At 40.3% G+C, this 22,774-nt stretch overlaps 1 protein-coding gene across 2 annotated transcripts in view; it reads left to right on the forward strand.

The window, feature by feature from the left end:
- The window catches only part of serinc5 (serine incorporator 5), a 76,508-nt gene that overhangs the window by 42,582 nt on the left and 11,152 nt on the right, over positions 1 to 22,774 (forward strand). For both annotated transcript variants that reach the window (XM_043706685.1, XM_043706692.1), the window contains exons 5-9: positions 7,212 to 7,305; positions 11,321 to 11,532; positions 17,180 to 17,275; positions 17,399 to 17,525; positions 19,154 to 19,223. In XM_043706685.1, the coding sequence (XP_043562620.1) occupies positions 7,212 to 7,305; positions 11,321 to 11,532; positions 17,180 to 17,275; positions 17,399 to 17,525; positions 19,154 to 19,223 (599 nt within the window). The remainder of the gene's footprint in view (positions 1 to 7,211; positions 7,306 to 11,320; positions 11,533 to 17,179; positions 17,276 to 17,398; positions 17,526 to 19,153; positions 19,224 to 22,774) is intronic.

Raw genomic sequence — 22,774 nt, forward strand, 5'->3', positions numbered from 1 at the left:
CTAGCTTAAGCACCCATCCATGTACCTATCCAATTGCCGCTTAAAGGTCACCAAGATAGTGTAGGGATAGTGTAGGTTAGATGGGCTTTAGATTGATATGTTGTCTGTGGAACCATTGAGGACTGAAGGACCTGTATTGCGCTGTAATGTTCAATGGATGTTGATAGTGAGAGATGTAGTGATAGTATTGCCATTTGTCAAAGGGATTGTTGGATGTGACCATTCTCTGGCACTCATATGACATATGTGTTACTTGCTATCTATTCAGGCAAGTCTGAATGTTGTCCTGGTCATCATGTGCACAGACACAAACCGCTTCAAGGTTTCACAGGTTGTGATTTATGCAGAAAATTGTGCAATCATGAGTGAACATTCTCACCTTTGACCTTATGATAGAAGAAAGGCCATTGATAGAGCTGCTGAGGATGTTTGCGCCTATGGCACATCAATGTCCTTGGGCTAAGATCGCCAATAACAACAGCTATTTTGTATTGTGCCATGTTTGACTTCAACCAGCAGCAAGACTTATCCCCTGATTCCCAATGATTACAGTCTTTCTAGATTTCCCTGGTTTAACACTCAGTCAAATACAACTTTGATTTCAAGGACAATCATTCTCACCTCTCCTCTAATTCTTCCTGAATGTCTTTCCTTAAAAAAGAAATGCTGACTAATTTAATTGTTGAACCATAGGAATTTGTTGGGAATTCAGTTTCTGGTAGGGAAGAGTTAATGATTCAGTCAGGCTACCATTCCACTTCTTAGCTCAGTTGAAAATCATCTTTCTGGTATTTTGGAAGCTGAGATGGAAATTGTTGGAAAACAATACAGAATCTGAAAATGAAGTACAGGGAGTACTGTACTAATGGCTTTGCTAGAGGCAGTTCTCTTTAAGAGAGTAGAATAGTGTCATTTGAGTTGAGAGACTGATTTTTTAATGCAGCCCCATTACAAAGGTTTTCTCTTACCAACAGTAGGGTTTTAGGACAGAGCAAGTTTGCACTTACTGAGGTTGTTTTGTTTCACTAGTTCAATCCAATCCAATTGCAGTAGATAGACGGCTCACTAGCATTGATGAGAGCCTTCTGGAATATTAATCAGGATAAGGTTTCTGAATGAATGCAAAGCACTTGAAGCAATAAAGGAGCAAGAGCTAGTCGCTCGGGCAGCATCCACCATTTGCAAGAGTCGAAGTGCTATGCACTGTATTTCAGCTGTGCTGGTGACTTCAGTTCATTGATTCTAAAGGACAGTATGTGCTTTGTATTTATGGTTCCATGTGACAGTTTAAGTAGAACAAGTAGAACAATGAGAATGTTGTTCTTATCTGTGGATGGTAAATTTTTTTCAGCTTAAGCGCTTGTATCTTTCTTTTATCAATTCTGTCCGCTGTGAATTTTATCTTGTGGAGTTTACTTAGCAGTTTCAAAATTATTCCAAAAAATAGATTTATAAATCAGTATGGGATGGTAATGAGAAATGTATAAATAATGATCGACTGATCAGATTGAAGGTAGAAGTGAATATCAAAACTTTATCTTCTTGCTGTATCTCTGGGGATGATTTGTATTTATGCATATCAATTGTTGAAAACTGTGATACAATACATTGCTTTACATTATCTAAGAAGGATTATTTCATTGGGGCAAACTAAGGGAGTGTTATTTTTGTATTGACTAAGTTGGCAGTGGAGCAACATAAGTAAATTAGGCCATTCAGCCCTTCAAACATGTTCTGCCACTGGTGGAAAGTGAGCCCATGCAGCCCAGTATGTGAGTGGTTTTCTTTCAAAGGTGGTTTGTTTTATTGGTCTGGGCATACTGACATTTCCAGAATTTGTCTAAGATATATGTTTCCTTTTTCTTAACTCCAGCATTATATTTTGTAGAGTCCTAGAGATGTACAGCACGGAAACAGACCCTTTGGACCATTTGTCCATGCTGACCAGTTATTCTAAATTAATCTAGTCCCATTTGCCAGCACTTGGTACATAGCTCTCTTAAACCCTTCCTATTCTTGTACGCATCCAAATGCCTTTTAAATGTTAAAATTGTAACAGCCTCCACCACTTCCTCTGGCAGCTCATTCCATACACTCACCACCCTCTGTGTGAAAACGTTACCCCTTAGGTCCCTTTCAAATCTTTCCCCTCGCACCCTAAACCAATGCCCTCTGTTCTGGACTCCCCCACTGCAGGAATTTCTAGATTTCAGTAAAATGGTATCATCAATGTTCAGTCTCTTATGACAATTCTGAATTACAGTAGCTCTGAGTGACATTATCTTGATTTTAAAATTCCATCCATGTTTTCAGATCTCTCCGTGGCAGTCATATCTCAATTCGTAGCAAACTTACCTCTAAGTCAGAGATTGTGGGTTCAAGTCCCAAACCAGAGACTTGATGATAAGGTTCAGGACTATCACTCTAATGCAGTATTGAATGAGCAGTGCACCGTCAGAGATGTAGCTTTTTTATTGAAAAGTTAATCCGAGGCCCAGACTGTTCTTTCAGTTTAGTACAAAAGAAGTTCTGTGGTACTGTTTCTATAGAGAACCTGGGAGTTAGCCAGTGTATCTTGATTAATTTTAAAAGAAATTTATTTATTCTCCTATCAGTAAGGCTAAAATGATATAATCATGACATTACTGTTTGTGGGTGCTTATACACAGTACAGAAGTGCTTTCTTGGTTGTAAGGTGTTTTCAGATGCCCTGAGGTTCTGAATGCTGCTGTAAGACTCGATACTTCCTGTTCCATTTCTGTAACCACACCGAGCCCGAAAACCTCAACCTGCACTCCTCCAGTTCTAGCCTACTGTGCATTCCCAATCCAAACTGCGCAACAGCATCATTCAGCACAAGTGCATTTCTTTCACAGATGAACAAGTGTGCACAGAATAATAGGTTCAGAGGCATTTACAGGACAGAGGCCATCCAACCCATCAAGTCCACACCAAACAAAATTCTGACTACATTAATCCCATTTTGGCTCATGACTCTGGAGGCTATGGCAATGCAAATGAATATCTAAATGCTACTTAAATACTTCAAGAATTTCTGACTGCAGCACCCTCTTAGGCAGTGCATTCCAGACTCCCACATCCTCTGTGTGAAATACTTTTTCCTCAACTCTCCTCTTGGCCTTCTACATCTTGTTCTAATTATTGACTCTTCTAATGGGAAAAGTATCTTCCTATCCACCCTATGTTTGTCCCTCATAGTCTTATCGACCTCTATCAGGTCTCCTCTCAGCTTCACTGCTGTAAGAAAACAACTCCAGTCTATTCAATCTTTCCTCATGCTACAGACTCTCCAGCCCAGGCAACATGCTGGTAAATCTCCTCTGCACCCTCTCTAGTGCATTCATGTCTTTCCAATTGCGTGGTAACCAGAACTGCACACTGTATTCCAGCTGTGGCCTAATCTCTACTCTTGTATTCTATGTTGCAGTTAATATTCCATATACCTTCTTAACCACCCTAACCATCATCAAGAACTTGCGTGGATGTGGAGTTTTTCACCACCTAAGAGCATCCGAAAGCCCTTCACAGCTGACTTAATTAATGTAAATATATGGCCATTATTATAGTGCAGGCGATTCAATTTGTGAACAATCTCAAAAATAACAATGGGGTCAATTGCTGATTGAACTGCCTGACTCCCATTGAGGAATAATTGTTGCTCTTTGAAAAGTATAAAGAGTAACACTCTGAATGGTGTGCACGAGCAGAGCGATCTGGGTGTGTATGTGTACTTGATGGTAGAGTCATCTGTGAATGAAGCATGCAGGATTCTAGTCTTCATTATTAGGGGCATGGTGTACAAGTGCAGGTAGGCTATGAGGAACTTAAGTGACACAGGTTAGATCTCTGCTGGAATATCTTCCAGAGTTTTGGGCGCTACACTATAGGAAAGATGAGAATGAACTAAACAAAGTGCGGACAAGGTTTATAATAATGGTTCCAGGGATTAGACACTTCAGAAACAAGGACAGATTGGAGAAAGTGAGGCCATTATCGTTGGAGAGGAGAAGGCTAAGAAGAGATTTATTAGAAATTTTCCAAAATCATGAAGTAGATCGGGAGAAGTCTTCTCATAAACTGATTTGGAACCAGAGAACACAGTTATAAAGTGTTTTGCAAAGAAGCAAATGTGAGGTAACAAAATTGTTTACACACATCAAGTGGTTGGGTCTGGAATGCACTGTCTGGAAATGTGCTGGAGGAAGGTTCAATTGAGGAGTTAGAGAGGATGTTGGATGATTGGTTTTTATTTAAATAGTGGGCAGGGTGTGTGATCAAGTCAGGAAATGGACTCTGAAGTTTAGAGAGCCAGTGCAGATCTGATGGGTTAAGTGGCCAGCTTTTGTAGTGATTCTGTGATTCTGTAATTTTGTGAAATCACTTAAGGCCACCTGAGAGAATGGACTGTCGACAATTCAAAACTGCCCAGATTTAAGCCAAGGCTGATGTGACTGACTTACAACAATAGAAAATAGACAGGCAGGTGGCTGGAAGAACACAGCAAGCCAGGCATAATCAGGAGGTGGAGAAATCAACGTTTTGGGTCCTTGAGTCCTGAAGAAGGGTTGCACCTAAAACATTGATTTCTCCACTTCCTGATGCTGCCCGTCCTGCTGTGTTCTTCCAGCCTCCTGCTTGTCTACTTTGGATTCCAGCATCTGCAGTTTTTTTTTTGTCTCTAGCAATAGAAAATAGCAATGGTAATTGTTTCTGTCTAAAAGTATTTTTTTTTTGATATACATCAATAAATTGTAACAACTTCGCAGCCAAGGGAAAGGAATACATTTGAATATATTAAGACGGAGAAGGCAGTAACAAATTGTGAACTCTTGAATTTTGGAAGTTACCCAAGTTTGGTTTTACTTTGTTTTCTGTATGTGCTGAATTCAACTGGAAAATGTGATGGTCGATTGGGATGACTAAGCTTCTACTAGTCTGGGAAGTTTTGTAAAGTTTGTTTCACTGTTTAACACCAAGTTTGGTTTTACTTTGTTTTCTGTATGTGCTGAATTCAACTGGAAAATGTGATGGTCGATTGGGATGACTAAGCTTGCCTCCACATCCTTCCTATAGTAAAGTTTGTTTCACTGTTTAACAATAGAGATGAAAATAAAAATTAATAACAAGTTAGCAAATCATATTTATTGTTCCAAAATCTTGGTTTCTTGGATTTAGCAGCAATTGGCTCTTGAATGTGCTTAGGGCCATCATTTTTGGTCCTTAAGACAGCTCAGTCCACCTTTAGAATTGCCAAGTATCTCAATTTAAACAGGAAAGAGTCAATAAAAGGAGGTAACTATAGACAAGTTAGCTTAAAGTCTGTGCATATTTGGGAAAGTGTTAGTTTATTATAAAGGATGTAACAGTAGAGCATTTAGAAATGAATACACAATATAATCAGGCACAGTCATGGCTTCACAAAGAGATAATCATGCCTGAAAAATTAATTGGAATTATTTGAGCAAGTAATAACAGGATTTTCATGCTGCCCCAATGTAGTAGCAACAGGCCTGGTGTCTGCCTCTGATAGGATGCTGCTATTAAGCCAAAGGACATTCTGTTTATTACACAAATACAAAACAAATTAAGAAGGATTTCAGTGCCAACATGATTCTGGTATATAAGCTGTACAGGTAGTTCTGGTAGTTCATGAGTTTTGGCAAAACGGTTTGGCTATAACGTCACTAAAGAATTAGGGAATGGTATTTTCAAGAATGCTTACCTCTGTTGGTAATAGTGTGATTCCAGTGGGGATTGGGTTTGCACGGTTTGTTCTGCGCAAGCACCGGCATCCATGCCATTCTGCACATGCGCTGATGTCAACTGCCAACAGAGCAGTTTTCTGTGAGCGGTACTGCACAGAGAGCAGCTTTGTTCCATTTTTTAAACATACTGTATTAAATTTACTTTTGTTTTGTTAATAAATATGATTTTAAACCTTAATTCAGGCTGTGCTATGCTTTGTGTTAGACTTTTGGGTGATTTTTGGACGACCATGAGTGATACTTTTTGCTGGTCTGCCCCTAACCCCCTTTTCCCATAAGCCCCATTATTTCTATGAAGTGATTTCCTATTAAGTGAGGGTTCGCTGGAACGCATCTACAGCATTATAGGAGAACTACCTGTATGTCCCAGAGACTGGTAGATTTCAGCAAACAGCAGGTCTCTTTGACATTCTCAGCGAGTGCCTTCATTGAAAACCCACTATCCAATATTAGATGAAATTCTACAATTGGGTAACGTACCTTATATAATCGTGTGAGTATACTGGCCACCAATTTAGGATTGTATGGGGCTCACTGTATGACATACTTGCATACTGGAAACTACATATATATATTTGGAGACAGAAAGAAGATGTGTATATGGTACCTGTTTCAACTCAACAAAATAGGTGACAGTCATCCTCTGATTCATCCCTCAGAGCAATGCTTTGGTCAATCTGATTAATTTAAAATTTAGAACGTGTTTTGAAGTTTGGCAGTTAACTGTCAGTCATTGTTGACTGATGCATATTCCATGATAGCCCCTCTACCGGTGTCAACTTATCAACCATTATTTCCATTTACTTTGATCATTCTTGCGAATTGCTCTGTTGAGTGAAAGACATAAACCTTCACCAAAATGTGCATGTTTTTTCAACAGAATCCAGTTCTGTGCTACCAAATAACTAAAAGGAATAATAGTTCATTGCTGCCAACTATGAAAATTAAGTAGTCAGTGCAGAGATTCATTCCTTTGTGTATTAATTGTGTTTGGAGATTTATAAAATGATTGTGTTAAATTTGAAAACATGTTTCTCTTTTGTTCCCCCTTATTTCCTTCTCTTCAGTTTTCTTTTTGTTCATTATTTAACACCGAATTTATCCATGCTAATTTGCACGTTATTGTCCATATGCCCTCGCTTTATTTCTTAATTCTTCAATCTGATTTGTTAAGGAGCTGTATTATTAGTTAATTGACCTACTTTCCTTACTCTGCAAGTATCAGCTCACAACTTGTGATTCAAAACTTGCTCAGGCATGTTCCGGTTATAACAAATGACAAGAGGTCATTCAGTACCCTGCACAATGTAATGTTTCTTTTTAATTCATACATACCAGTGAAGCTTCAGACCCAGAAATTTCATAAAGTAGTCTATATTGCCCAGTCATACATGCTAATGATTTGTTTCCCTTCATTGAGAATAGCATGGCTATACATTGGTGTTGCTGGAGCCATCCTTTTCATTCTAATTCAACTTATACTGCTGGTGGAGTTTGCACATAAGTGGAACAAAACCTGGTGAGTTACTTCTCTTGAAACTTTTTTTGAAACTAGGAAAGCCATTGACGTTTGAATAGATAGCCCAAAAAAGTTGTCACTAGATTTGTGGATGTACAGCGTAATTATCTACAAGTACATGTTTTATTAGACATTCGGGATTGTTTGGAAAGAGTGAGAAAACCTTCCTACTTTCATCGACCAGATGGTTGTAAGAAACAAACCTTGTGACATGAGACTGGGATCTATTCCAGTAATAGAATCATTGAGATGTACAGGACGAAAACAGACTCTTCAGTCCAACACATCCATGGCAACCCAATATCCTAAATTAATCTAGTCTCATTTGCCAGCACTTGGCCCATATACCTCTAAAGGCCTCCTATTCATATACCCAGATACTTTTTAAATGTTGTAATTGTACCAGCCTCCACCATTTCTGGCATACACGCACCACCCTTTGCATGAAAAAGTTGCCCCTTCGATCCCTTTTAAGTCTTTTCCCTCTCACCCTAAAACTATGCCGTCTTGTTCTGAACTCCCAAACCCCAGGGAAAGACCTTATCTATTTACTCTATCCACATTCCACATGATTTTATAAACCTCTATAAAGGTCACCCCTTGCCCTCCAATGCACCAGGGAAAACAGCTGCAGCCTGTAGCTCAAACTCTTCAACCTTGGCAACATCCTTTAAATCTTTTTGAATCTTTTCAAGTTTCACAATATCTTTCCTATATCAGGGAGAGCAGAATTGCACAAAATATTCCAATAGTGGCCAAACCAATGTCCTGTACAGCCGCAACATGATCTCCCAACTCTTCTACTCAATGCTATGACCAATAAAGGAAAGCATACCAAATGTCGCCTTCACTATCCTATCTACCAGCAACTATGAACCTGCACTTCAAGGTCTCTTTGTTCAGCAACATTCCCCAGAACCTTACTGTTATACACTTAATTTGCCTTTCCAAAATACAGCACCTCACTGTTATCTAAATTCAGTTCCATCTGACACTCCTCAGTCCATTGGCCCTTCTGATTAAGATCCCGCTGTATCCTGAGGTAAGCTGTTTCGCTGTCCACCACACCTCCAATTTTGGTATCATCTGCAAACTTAATAACTATACCTCCTGTATTCACATCCAAATAGAGTATTAGTGATGTACAGCATGGAAAAATGTTGTGAAACCTGAAAGGGTTCAGGTCCAACCCATCCATGCCGACCAGATATCCAAACCCAACTAGTCCCACCTGCCAGCAACTGGCCCATTTCCCTCCAAACCCTTCCTATTCATATACCCATCCAAATGCCTCTTAAATGTTGCAATTGTACCAGCCTCCACCACTTCCTCTGGCAGCTCATTCCATATCCATACCATCCTCTGTGTGAAAAGGTTGCCCCTTAGGTCTCTTTTATATCTTTCACCTCTCACCCTAAAATTATGCCATCTAGTTCTGGACTCCCCGACCACAGGGAAAAGACTTTCTCTATTTATCATATCCATGCCCCTCATAACTTTATAAACCTCTGTAAGGTCACCCCTCAGCCTCTGATGCTACAGGGAAAACAGCCTGTTCAGCCTCTCCCTATATCTCAAATCCTTCAACCCTGGCAACATCCTTGTAAATCTTTTCTGAACCCTTTCAGGTTTCACAACATTTTTCCAATAGGAAGGAGACCAGAACTGCATGCAATATTCCAACAGTGGCCTAACCAATGTCCAGTATTGCTGCAACATGACCTCCCAACTCCTGTACTCAATACGCTGACTAATAAAGGAAAGCCTTCTTCACTATCCTATCTACCTGCGACTCTACTTTCAAGGAGATATGAACCTGCACTCCAAGATCTCTTTGTTCAGCAACACTCCCTAGGACCTTACCATTAAGTGTATAAGTCCTGCTAAGATTTGCTTTCCCAAAATGCAGCACCTCGTATTTATCTGAGATAAACTCCATCTGCCACTTCTCAGCCCATTGGCCCATCTGCACTCCATCTGCCACTTCTCAGCCCATTGGCCCATCTGCTCAAGATCCTGTTGTAATCTGAGGTAACCATCTTCGCTGTCCTCTACACCTCCAATTTTGGTGTCATCTGCAAACTTATTAACTGTACCTCTTATGCTCGCATCCAAATCATTTATGTAAGTGACAAAAAGTAGAGGACCCAGCGCTGATTCTTGTGGCACTCCACTGGTCACAGGTCTCCAGTCTGAAAAACAACCCTCCACCACCACCATCACCCTCTGTCTTCTACCTTTGAGCCAGTTCTGTATCCAAATGGCTAGTTCTCCCTTTATTCCGTGAGACCTAACCTTGCCATCCAGTCTCCCATGGGGAACCTTGTCGAATGCCTTACTGAAGTCCATATAGATCACATCTACCACTCTGCCCTCATCAATCGTCTTTGTTACTTCTTCAAAAAACTCAATCAAGTTTGTGAGACATGATTTCCCACGCATAAAGCCATGTTGACTATCTCTAATCAGTCCTTGCCTTTCCAAATACATGTACATCCTGTCCCTCAGGATTCCCTCCAACAACCTGCCCAACACCAATGTCATGCTCACTGGTCTATAGTTCCCTGGCTTGTCCTTACCTCCCTTCTTAAACTGTGGCAGCACGTTAGCCAAACTCTCGTCTTCTGGCATCTCACGTGACTATCAATGATACAAATATCTCAGCAAGAGGGCCAGCAATCACTTCTCCAGCTTCCCACAGAGTTCTAGGGTACACCTGATCAGGTCCTGCTGATGAAAAGCAGTGGACCCAGCACCAATCCTTGTGGCACTCCGCTAGTCACAGGTCTCCAGTCTGAAAAGCAACCCTCCAAAGTTAAGAGAGAGTTGGGCCTAGCATCTACTGGCCTGAAACTCTTTGAATTGGAATGTTAGTTCTGCTTGTCATACGATAGTGTGTGCACATTCTTAATATTCTCAATACGACAGTGAAAACTCAGCATTATTTTAGTCATGATATACATCACTGTTTATCAACTCGACAAAATTGAAATAATTGATGATCCTTGAATAATTGGCTACATTGGAGATTATATTGTCTGCTTATTGTGGATATTTTGTGTGGATGAGAAGGGAGTGTAGCTGGCTGCATTGAAGTTAGATAAACTTTATTATTCTTTCGTGTCTAGGTGGTATTGTGCACTAAAGTACCTTCCATTTATTTAAGTACACCCCAAACATCTCACTAGGAAGGGGAAAGCCATTAAAGGATGGGGATAAACTTACAATGACAAGTCACCTGATCTTAAGTAAAAATATTGATCACTTGCCTAGTTAGCAGGAAGGCTAGTTCAGAATGATTCTCCTTTTCCTCACACCCCTTAAGAAAATTGCTCTTTAAGGACCAGAAATGAATGAATGAGCTGTTTCAGCTTTTAAAACTATTTTAAAAGTGTTGCTCCCAGTGCAGTCAAAAACAACTTTGCATATTTAATGTATGTTTGTTCTCTCCTGCAAAAAGGATATACAGTCAAATTGGATCTAGGTGTCAACATTTTCCCAAATGTTAGTATAATTAATACATTGGAATGTCCCATCTACCCTGTAACTTTGGCATGTGGCTTCATCAGTAGTTCCACATGAACTAGCTTTCAGTGTCAGGCAGGATGGTGACTAAAAGGGGAGGTTACATTTTCTTTTTCTGCATTCTGAAGGGGAACCCTGAAGTGATATCGAAAATAGTTTGTGGACTGTCCCTAGTAAATGATTACTGAACGACATTGCCAGAAGTTTATAATGGACACTGGCTGGCTTATTTAATCCAAGATAAAGGGAGACAATGGAAAGCTCTCAAGGGATTCAATTTCTTTTTGAGTAAAAATAGAGAGCTTTTATTTCCTGATATAAAGGGTTACTGTGTATTAGTTGATGTGAAAGGTGCACACTCTCATCAGCATTTTAATAAACTTCTAAGGCTCCAGGCACTGTATCTCCTGTCCGATATAATGTGTGGGTTTTTGTTTCCTGTCTGCTAACAAATGACAATTATTTCCTGTTTCTTGTGTCTTCTTGATAGGTGGGCTGGAACAGCAAACAATAAGTGTTGGTATGCTGCCTTGGCCCTAGTTACCCTCATTCTTTACTCTATTGCTGTCTGCGCTGTTGTTCTGATGGTGATATTTTACACCGATCCTGAAGGCTGCACGCTAAACAAGATTTTATTGGGCGTCAACACTAGCCTCTGCTTCATCGTCTCCATGGTAGCAATTACACCCTGTGTTCAAAAATGTGAGTTTGTAATTTTGAGTCCTGACTCCAATGAACTAGCACTTCGCTAGTGTTTTTACATTCAACCCTGTGGTCTTGTAAGATCTGCATGAGAAGAGTTACTGAGATGTGATGTGAAACTCAATTGTTTGTTTGAAATGTGACAGTTGCAGAGTATTTTTTTCTAAAACTTAGTAACCTGGATTTTCTGACAGTGAGACTTTCGTCATTCCAATGTAGATGGGAGTCGTGTGTGGGAATTACTTGGCAAATTGAACTTTGTTCTGGGCAATTTCTCTATATCTGAAACCCCTCAAAAGTCTCTTTTAAACCGGGGGATTGAAAGGTTCTGTTGAAATGAAGTAAAATAGTTAGTCATGGTAAATTAGAGGATTAAATCCTGAATAACTATTTTATGAACTAATCCCTTTCTCCAACACCCCACCCCCGCCTCCCGCCCCACCCGTATATACCTCCCCATGACTGAATAACTCCTCACATTGGAACCCAACTGTCGTCCCCAGAGCTGAACTGACACTCATCTCCTGCTGCCTGACACACTCCCTCCTTTCCCACAACTGTTCCATATTTGTACTGATCAGCCGCTCCACCTCCACCCGCTTCCAGACTCAACCCAATCCGCCACCTCGCTCCTCCCCCCGCTAGACCTCTCCAATCTCCAGTTCTTCATGCTGGACCCAACTTGTGCTCACTCCAACCCACCCAAAACACTGCATCACTTACATGGCCTTTTTAACCACCTTGCACAACTCCCACTTGGTATCCTACTCACCTGGCACACAACCCAGCTGGCATTCTACTCCCTATTCATCTGGTGTCCTTATGCAGGTACCCTACCTCTACTCAGCTGGTATCTACTGCAGATACCCTACCTCTACTCAGCTGGTATCCTACCTATCTGGCATTCTATCACCTAACCTCCCACCATCCTAACATTACACTTGGGTTATGCACTTACCAAATTAGAGCAGCTGTCAAAGAGACTTTGAGGGTCTTTATATCTGGCACCTGACTGCTGTGAAAAGGGTGCATTGTGTCATGAAAGAATTGACAGAATGTAAGGATGGCTTTGCATTTCTGAAGGGACCTTAAACAGAGCCTCCGCTCAGAAATACAAGCCTCTCTCACTTTGCCACCGGGCCTTTTTTTTTTAGAAATAATCAGTTTGGGAAATCCAGTCCTTTATATTTTTACGCATGCTAAGTGGCTGATATGTTAATGGTGTCAATTTCTTTTCTTTCTTTATTTGCCAGTTTAGTTTGTACGATATCTCTTGTTGCCATTCCTATTGGATTGTGTTTTGAAGGAAGCAGGACTGGGTCTCATGCCTGTCTTTGTGTAGTTGACCTCATTATTCAGAACCTATTTTGTAATGTAACCAAAATTTCATTACTTTCCCATTCCATAATTAATCTGCACATTGTCAATTCCCACGCCCCAACAGAGTGATGTGGCCCAAGTGTTTACTTTTTAAAAATGAAACCATGTATTCATTGTACTTGATTATGTGTTCCCACTGTGACAGAAGTGATCACAAATTGTTAGTTTGCGCTACCTCCTCCCATGCAGAAATAACTGGTCATTGTTCTGAGACATGTTAGAAAGATGACATAACTCTCCAGTAGAAGAACAAAACATGAAAATCATATGTGCTGTTCAGAATGAAAGAAATCCAATCTGATTGGAAATTGAATTAGATTGTGGGAAAGTTTTTAAAACCTATCTCTGAAGTGGAAATCATCAAATAAAGCCACACAGTAGAGTATTTAGCAAGGTGGGGTAGTGAGGATAAGTGTGCACTCTGTCCTACATAAGTTGTTATCAAGGTTAGAAATGTTTCTACTAAGATCATGCTTTGTACTAGCACAATTCGTTGCTGTCCTTGATGCATAATACTACATGTTCTGCTACTCATTCCAAAAGTTAATCTATTGCATTTCTGTTGTAAAACAGACATCCCTTTTGTGTGGCAAAGTGGGTTTTGGCATTAGTGCAGACATTAGTGATTTGGCATCTTGTGTGTGACATCCAACATGCCAGTCTCAAACAAATTGTCAGTGTCTGATGCTTTGATTTGTATACATCTTTTGTATAAGTCTCAGAGTGAAACTTATTTGGAAGCAATGATTTTATGGTCAACTCTGTCATGCGACCCAAATTTTAAGAGTGCATATGGATATATTTTGCTTGTTTGTATTACAAACTTGATGCAGTGGAATGACTAAATGAATCATTTGACATCTAAGCCCACTTCAAACATCAAAAAGTTTATTGTTTTACACCACCGGGGACATGTTCTTTGGGCTCTACAGGGACTTCGCCACTGAACAAGGGAAAACATGCAGCTTAAATACTCAACCCATGTCAGTTGGCTCTCCTCTAACTGCTCATCCAATTACCTTGGTGTCTCAATATCATGTGATCAGTGGATGGTCAGACCCTTCCCCTTCCATCCCTTGATGAGTACCAGAGTTTGGACCAGCCTGGTTCAAGGCTGTACCTTGTTTACTTGTTCAACAGGGCCCATTGCATACATTTCATAACACTCTTTATCTTAATCTAGTTACTTGGATATACACCTTCTATCAATGCAGCTCACCATTGTTTATTCTTGTTTATAGTTTAATTTCAAACAGCCGACTGTGGAAGCTGCTGTTTCGGCTAACCATTTTCCTCTGCCATTTTATGTCAGCTGAGAACTACTTTTAGCCATTTTATACGGCTTCAGTCATCAGCTTCCCTAACACATTCAATACAAAACCCTATCAAAGAGCAGGTCACGCAGGCCTATGATCTTGCTTCGCCATTCAGTAAGATCATAGTTGATCAGATTTTTAATCTCAATTACGTATCCATTTACCTCTGCTTAAAAGTCTTTAAAGGTTCTGCAGCCACAGCTGTTGAAGTGTGAAACATTCGAGTAAGGTGGTAGAGATCTCCTTAAATAATGTTTAACACAGCAATTGACTGACTGGGACATCTGTCCCAGAACACTATATGTTTAAATCAAAATTTAAATATTTCCATATCCTTTAATTCTGTTCATGTGACGCAATGACAATTTGAATCGTATTTTTACTAATATCTTTATATATCCAATGATAAAAGTTTCAGCTGAGACTGCAGCCAGCAGCATAGGCATAGTTTACACACAAACTTGCTCCTGTTTGGCAAGTCTTATTTTTTTTTCTCTCGCTTCTCTGCTCAAATATATTTGATGTCACCAAACATAAAATCTGCCATGTGCCAATATGATTTGGCAGCTTTTAAGAACAACAAGTAACTCATCTCCTGAGTCCCCAAAGCTCCTTCACCATCTACAAGGCACAAGTCAGGGGTGTGATGGAATATCCCCCCCCCCCACTAGCCTGGATGGGTGCAACTCCAACAAAACTCCGGAAGCTTGACACCATCTAGGATAAAGCAGCCCACTTGATTGGCACCACATCTACTCCCTCCACCACTGAAGCTCAGTAGCAGCTGTTTGTACCATCAGCAAGACACACTGCAAAAATTCATCAAAGGTTTACCAAAGCACTTTCTAAACCCACAACTCCTTCTGTCTAGAAGAACCACTGCAGCAAATGAACGGGAACACCATCACCTCCAAGTTCTCATCCAAGCCATTCACTATCCTGACTTGGAAATATATTGCTGTTCCCTCAGTATTGTTTGGTCAAAATCCTGGAGTTCCTTTCCTAACAGCATTTGTGGGACTACCTGCAGCACATGAATTACAGTGGTTCAAGAATGCAGTTCACCACCTTCTCAAGTACAACTTGGGATGGGCAACAACAGTGTTCCTGATTGGTTTGTTCTAAGCTTTCTGAGTAAGACTGTATATTATTACTGCAACTTTATTGGTGAATTTGTTAAATTGATAAACTGAGTCACATGCTAATTGATTGAAAGTAAAGTTTTTATGTGAATCACAAGGGAACACCGTTCTGAGTAGGATTTTTCTCCTTTCATTTGCTTTCTCATGAGTTTTTTTCCTGAAGGCATGTGCTTGGTTATTTGTTGAACCACAGCAAGTACTACAGGTAGGGCAAAAAGACCTGTCCTGCATTGACATAGAGTCATAGAGATGTACAGCATGGAAACAGACCCTTCGGTCCAAACTGTCCATGCCGACCAGAGATCCCAACCCGATCTTGTCCCACCTGCCAGCACCCGGCCCATATCCCTCCAAACCCTTCCTATTCATATACCCATCCAAATGCCTCTTAAATGTTGCAGTTGTACCAGCCTCCACCACATCCTCTGACAGCTCATTCCATACATGTACCACCCTCTACGTGAAACAGTTGCCCCTTAGGTCCCTTTTATATCTTTCCCCTCTCACCCTAAACCTATGCCCTCTAGTTCTGGACTCCCTGACCCCATGGAAAAGACTTTGTCTATTTATCCTATTCATGCCCCTCATAATTTTGTAAACCTCTGTAAGGTCACCCCTCAGCCTCTGACGCTCCAGGGAAAACACCCCAGCCTGTTCAACCTCTCCGTGCAGCTCAAATCCTCCAACCCTGGCAACATCCTTGTAAATCTTTTCTGAACCCTTTCAAGTTTCACAACATCTTTCCGATAGGAAGGAGACCAGAATTGCATGCAATATTCCAACAGTCAACCACAACAGGATCAAGTCTCATGCTGTTGGCACAAATCTGATCCATTCACTATCTCTCTAGCCAACTGAGCTAACTGACCCCTATTCTATTTAATTAAAGTGAAGATATTAGTTCTGGATGTAGGTTTGCTCGCTGAGCTGGAAGGTTCATTTCCAGACATTTTGTTACCCTATGAGGTAACATCTTCAGTGGGCCTCAGGTAAAGCACTGTGCATGATTCCTGCTTTCTATTTATATGTTTGGGTTTCTTGGGTTGGTGATGTCATTTCCTGTGGTGATGTCCTTTCCTGTTCTTTTTCTCGGTGTGGTAGATGGGGTCTAACACCATGTGTTTGTTGATAAAGTTCCGGTTGGAATGCCATGCTTCTAGGAATTCTCGTGCATGTCTCTGTTTGGCTTGTCCTAAGATGGATGTGCTGTCTCAGTCGAAGTGGTGTCCTTCCTTATCTATATGTAAGGATACTAGTGAGAGAGGATCATGTCGTTTTGTGGCTAATTGGTGTTCATGTATCCTGGTGGCTAGTTTTCTGCCTGTTTGACCAATGTAGTGTTTGTTACAGTTATTGCACGGTATTTTATAAATGACAGTAGTTTTGCTTGTTGTCTGTATAGGGTCTTTCATGTTCATTAGCTGCTGTTTTAGAGTGTTGGTGGGTTTGTGGGCTACCATGATGCCAAGGGGTCTGAGTAGTCTGGCAGTCATTTCTGAGATGTCTTTGATGTCACCAAAGGAAATGACATCACCAACCCAAAGAAACCCAAACGTATAAATAGAAAGCAGGAATCATGTACAGTGCTTCGCCTGAGGCCCACTGAAGAGGTTACCTAGCAGGGTAATGAAACATCTGGAAATGAACCTTCCAGCTCAGCGAGCAAACCTACATCCAGAACCACAACCTGAGCTACAAATCTTCTCAAAATTCGCTGAGTATATTAGTCCTTGCTGTATGTATTTCATACATTAGCCAATTGTCTTGCATTATTCTTTTAAATGATTCCCTGTTTGCATTCTGTTTCAGATCAGCCTAACTCAGGCCTTCTCCAGTCAGGAGTAATCAGCTGTTATGTGATGTATCTTACCTTCTCTGCATTGGCCAATTCTCCTCCAGAATATGGTACTTGCAAACTTGGTTTAAAAACAATTATGTATTTTTTCACTAAATTATTATTGCTTTTAAATGGATTTGTTGTCTCTCTAAAGATTTAATAATGTTCAATGTCTTTTACTCTCTGTTCAGTCATGAAGCAAGGAGTGAACACTACAATATGCATTCCTCAGTTATTGGGCAAAGGCCTTCAAACAGATGACAAGCTTGTTTCTGTGCTGGGAGCCATTATCATGTATGGCTGCGTGCTCTATGCCTGGTATGTGCATCTATTACTTTGCTCTTCAAAACAGGGAGAAAAAAAAACAGAATCTGGGTATGGTTACAGGTTCAGACTTTTATTTGCATTGATCTTGCTCGTATTTGTCACACAGATTTGATAAAGCCGTTCCAGTCAAATACTCCATTGATGCAAACTAGCTTTCAGGGCATTCGCAGAACTACAAAAGTGTTCTGATTAAGGACGCCATTCAGCCTATTATATCTGCACCAGCTCTCTCAATGCATTTCATGGCTCTGTGCCGTCCTCTGCCTTTTCCTCATGCCTCTGTACATTGGATAACTTTTTTAAAAAATTGAAACAATGCCCTCTTAAATGCCTGAATTCTAATTTTGGACTTGAGTTGCAAAATTGGAGGCAGCACATGAAATAAAGTTTCCAAGTTTTTAAATTAAATGTATGCATGGACAAGCTCCCATCCACTATATCAGAAATGAATATAAATGTTGTTGATGGTATTTAAAGATTATTAGAATTAGCAGTTGGACAACCTATTTCATCTCATTGTGATGGAATGTACATGATGATGAGTGGAGTGAGAACAGTTCTAAATAACATTATAATCCCTGAATGCTGCATCTTAAACACCAGGTCACAGTCATTTGGACTCATAGAGTCATAGAGATATACAGCATGGAAACTGATCCTTCGGTCCAACCCATCCGGGCCGACCAGATATCCCAACCCGATCTAGTCCCACCTGCCAGCACCCAGCCCATATCCCTCAACTCTTCCTATTCGTATACCCATCCAAATGCCTCTTAAATGTTGCAGTTGTACCAGCCTCCACCACATCCTCTGGCAGCTCATTCCATACACGTACCACCCCCTGTGTGAAAAACCCTGACTTGATTTGTTTTTCCAGATTCTTTTTTTTACATTTTAAAATAAAAATGTTTTCCAAAAAAAATTGGGGTTGGAATGCAGAGCATAATGTCTGAAAGCAGCTAGTTTAAAAATTATTGGACTGCTTCAGATTTGGTCCTATTAACTGTAGAAGTATAAACTGACATAAATTTTCATAAGGTCCCATCAGTAACGCGTCAAAGACACCTCTTCCATCACAAAGGGGAGGGGGTTAAAGAAAGTTGCTGTTGATATTTACAAACCAACAGTCACTGCGTGTTAAGTGGGAGGCCCTTGCATTCCAATTATCTCTGTCCAATTACTAATAAACATCCTGCTTAGGAACAGAGTTGACTTGGTCCAAATCTCAGTCAATTTTCAGGGTGTTCAGTATGGCCTGAAGTTGGCTGTCATGGACTGTTCTAAAATTCATTCATGGAATTAGAAGACAAGTGGAAATAAAAAGTAGAGAAGAGATGCTGTCAGCTGTATAGCAGCTGCTGGAGGAGGCATGTTATGTAAATTAAATGTTTTAATGATGGAACTAAGAAACACATTTAGACAATGAACACACATGGCTTGGGGAGGATTTGGCCTCTATACTGAAATATATTTACACTGTTACAATCTGGAAAAATGTGGGAGTGGAGAAGTGACATACTTCTGTTGAGACTTTGTGATTAATGGATTCTCGAGTAGAATGCCAACAATCCCAACATCATTTGGAAAAAAAAAAATATTTTCTTTGTTCTTTCTTTTAGTCTAACTTCAACAACACGTTCCAGCTCAGCCACCCTGGGAGTGAGCACAGTTCGAAACTCTGAGCCAACTGTAAGTATATATCTGATTTGCCAAAGTGGAATGTTTGTTTCAACCTGGTGTGCTGTTAATTCACACACATTCCAGTGCTGATTCACTGACTTACGTCCCATGCAAATACTGGAACATATTTATCCAGGGTGCACTGATTTTATTGGGGCATGCAATGGAAAATGAATTGTATGAGCTAAAGAAAAGTTGTTTGTTGGTATCTTTATTTTGTAGCATTCAGTTAAAATATCTTAGAAAGTGGTGTTGATTTTTTTTCACAGATACCATTTTCTTCATTTGTAACTATAATCACTAGCTAAGCGAGAGCTGTCATTTTAAAAAAAAGATAAATGACTAGCTAGTTCTTTTAAAATGAACTTTTTGTAAAAATCTGCCTTGACTTGATGTTAGGAAGGGATTTTCCAGCTTTAATTCAATTTCAGAAAGTAGGCCCAAAGAAGATTTCATTTCATTTTTTGCTAATTGCATAAGATTGAAAATTGGTCAGTTCAAGTCTGAATGATATTATAGATCCTGGGTGTGTCTTGATGTTTTTTCAACCTCCTATTCAGTCTATCTACAGTGAAGGTTATATATTTCCAAAGAAACCTGTGCAAAGTTTCTGTCTATGATCTGGTAGTACACTTTTTTAAGATTTATTTTTAAAATTGTTATTTTAATGGAATTTATTAGTTTACTCCCTGCAAAATATTTATATTAAGGGTTTGGTGGGTGGAGTATGTTTAATTATAGATGTATGTCTGGTGTGTTAGTGAGAAATTCCTGTTGATGCAGACATTCAAACAGAATAAACGTGTGTGTGTGTGTGTGTGTGAGAGAGAGAGACACCCTGTTAATATGCAGTTGTAGTCATGCCTTCGCCAGTGCCTCAAGAGTATCAGAAACATAGATCGGAGAAACTTCTCTCCTGAGTAGATGGATCAATAACTAGGGGCCACATTTGTAAAGTAAGAAGCAGAGGTTTCGAGGGGATTTGAGGATAACTGTCTTCCCCCAGAGGGTGCTGGGTATCTCGCACTCACTGGTGGTAGAGGCACGAATTCTCATGGCAATGAAGAAGTATTTAGATGCGCAATTGAAATGCCATAACATTCAAGGCTACAGGTCAAGTTCTCGAAAATAGCGTTTGAATGGAAAGGTGTTAATGGCTGGTAGGGACATGATAGGCCAAATGACTATTCTTTTTCCCATGCTGTAAAATCCCTCTGACTCTATCTGCATATTTTATACATTATAGTTGCAAACTTGAGGTCTAATTTACCCACAGCTTGCTTGCATGATGCTCTTGTTAATGGTGTTGAAATAGAAAAAGTCCCAGTGTTGCAATCTCTTGAATAAAGTGTTGAGTAAGCTTTTTCAAAACATGGTGAACATCATCACTGTGTAATGATCCTCATTGCTGTTTTCACTTTGGGACTGATATGCAGTCTGCCAGTCTTTATGTAGATTGTGAGATCAGAACAAACTATCAGCAATTCAACTACGAAAAGCTGAACATCCATGTTTGGTCTTGCAAAAATCTGTATTGAACAGTTGTAGTCCAGGAGAGGAAAATGCCCTTACCATGAGCATATCAATAAGTGTCAAGAATCAATTGCATTATGCTGTCCTATAGGGGAATATAGATTTACTTGTGTTTATCCCTAAGCAGTATGTTATTTTCTCATTCCTTCCCACTCCACAGTGGGAGCATTAAGGATTGAAGGATGGGCGCACTGTCTTGTTTATGGACAATGCAGTGCCTTTATAGCTATGACTGAATGCCTGTTGTACACCTTCTGTGGGATTGTGCCCTGAACTGAAGAATGAAGGAAGGGCATCAAACTAAGGAAGAAAGACTACTGTTTTTTTACTGAAAATACAAATTACAAGTTAATGTAAAGTTGTTTACATTCTGTCAACATTTTTGTCTTGTACTCATTAGGATAAATGAAAGAATGTTGAGGACTTACAATAGAAAAGGTTGCTGTTTGGTTGGCAAGTCAATTCTAGTTGGTGTTGCCATGGAGAATGTACCACAAAGCTGTTACTACCCAATGTTTTTCTTTATTTCAAAAAAAGCTGCAATACCCAGACACACTATTTTTGCCTGTAGAAGAAAAAGGCATATGATTATATAAACTTCGAACAAGTGTAAGTGAGCCACATTGCAAGCCAGACTGATGGACTTCAATTACTTGTTAACACATTTGGGGTTGATCAGCATATGCTGTCCAATAACAGTTGCGTCTAAAATTAGGCGTAATGTTTTGAATTTTCCAAGCATATGCTCAGTCCTCTGCCAATCGAAAGGATGTGATATTTGCTATGATCCACCAATTGTTGAGACAAACAACCTGCATAGCTGGCTTCACAACAGTACTGACAATTACAAATCTGATTATTCATTTCTTTGTGTTAGGTGGAAGCCTTTTTGCCTCGTTTGCAGCATCCTGTTAATACTGAATATCACTGGATTTCCTACTGCATAGTAGCAGTGTGAAATGGCTAGCTTAACCAGTTATTCAAATTTTAAGGCACTTTATCCTTTCAGGGTAATTTGGGAGAGACTGGGCACTTCACAGGTTTGAAGGTAGCAAACTTGGGTTAATTCATTAGTTTACTGCAGGCCATGACATCAGACATATATCTCAGCAACTGATAAATTGTATCAAGCAGTATGCCTCTTCAGGTTTTTCCACTTATTGCAACCATGTCCACCCTTTTCCTCAACCAAGGATTCCCCATTGTGATAGTCAACAGGGTCCTGAGCCAAGTCCAACCCCTTTCCTGCACCTCTACCCTTACCCTTTTCTCTTCTGTTCCAAACACCAACAGGATCACTTTGCTCCTGACTTATCACCCCAACATCGTCTGTACTCAAATGATCATAAGCTGGCATTTCTGTCACGTTAAGCAGGATGCCACCATCAGACACACATTCCCCTTTCCTCTCTCATCAGCATTCAGCAGGACCATTCCATCCAAACACTGATCCAATCCTCTTCCACTTCCAACATCACCTCACACCTCCCTCAGCACCTTCCCCTGAAACACCTGTCTCTTTACTTCCTCCCTCTTCAGTATCCAAGGGTCCAAACACATCATCTGGGTAAAGCAGCACTTTACCTGCACTTCATACAATCTCATCTACTGCATTTGTTGCTCACAATGTTATCTCCTCTACATTGGAGAGATTAAACATACACTGGTTAACTGCTTTGCGGAGCTCCTACATTTTGACTCTAAAATTGACCCTGCGCTTCCTGTTGGCCACTTCAACCCATCGCTATGTTCTCTGGCCAACGTTTCTGTCTCAGGCTTGGTGCAGTGCTCCAGTGAAGCTCGGCTCAAGCTGGAAGAACAGCACCTCATTTTCCATTTGGGAAGCCTGCAGCCTTCACGGATTAATATCGAGTTAAATCATTTTACAGCCTGAATTCTACCTTCCATGTCCTTTTATCCACCCAAACACCCCAGGCCCTGTCAGTACACAGCCTGCTTTAAGCACAGCCAGCTCATTTATATGTTCTCATGGCCCCATTAGCAGCTCTTCTTTCCTCCTGGCTCAC

This window comes from Chiloscyllium plagiosum, chromosome 2 (assembly GCF_004010195.1).
Source record: "Chiloscyllium plagiosum isolate BGI_BamShark_2017 chromosome 2, ASM401019v2, whole genome shotgun sequence".
Classification (NCBI taxonomy): Eukaryota; Metazoa; Chordata; class Chondrichthyes; order Orectolobiformes; family Hemiscylliidae; genus Chiloscyllium; species Chiloscyllium plagiosum.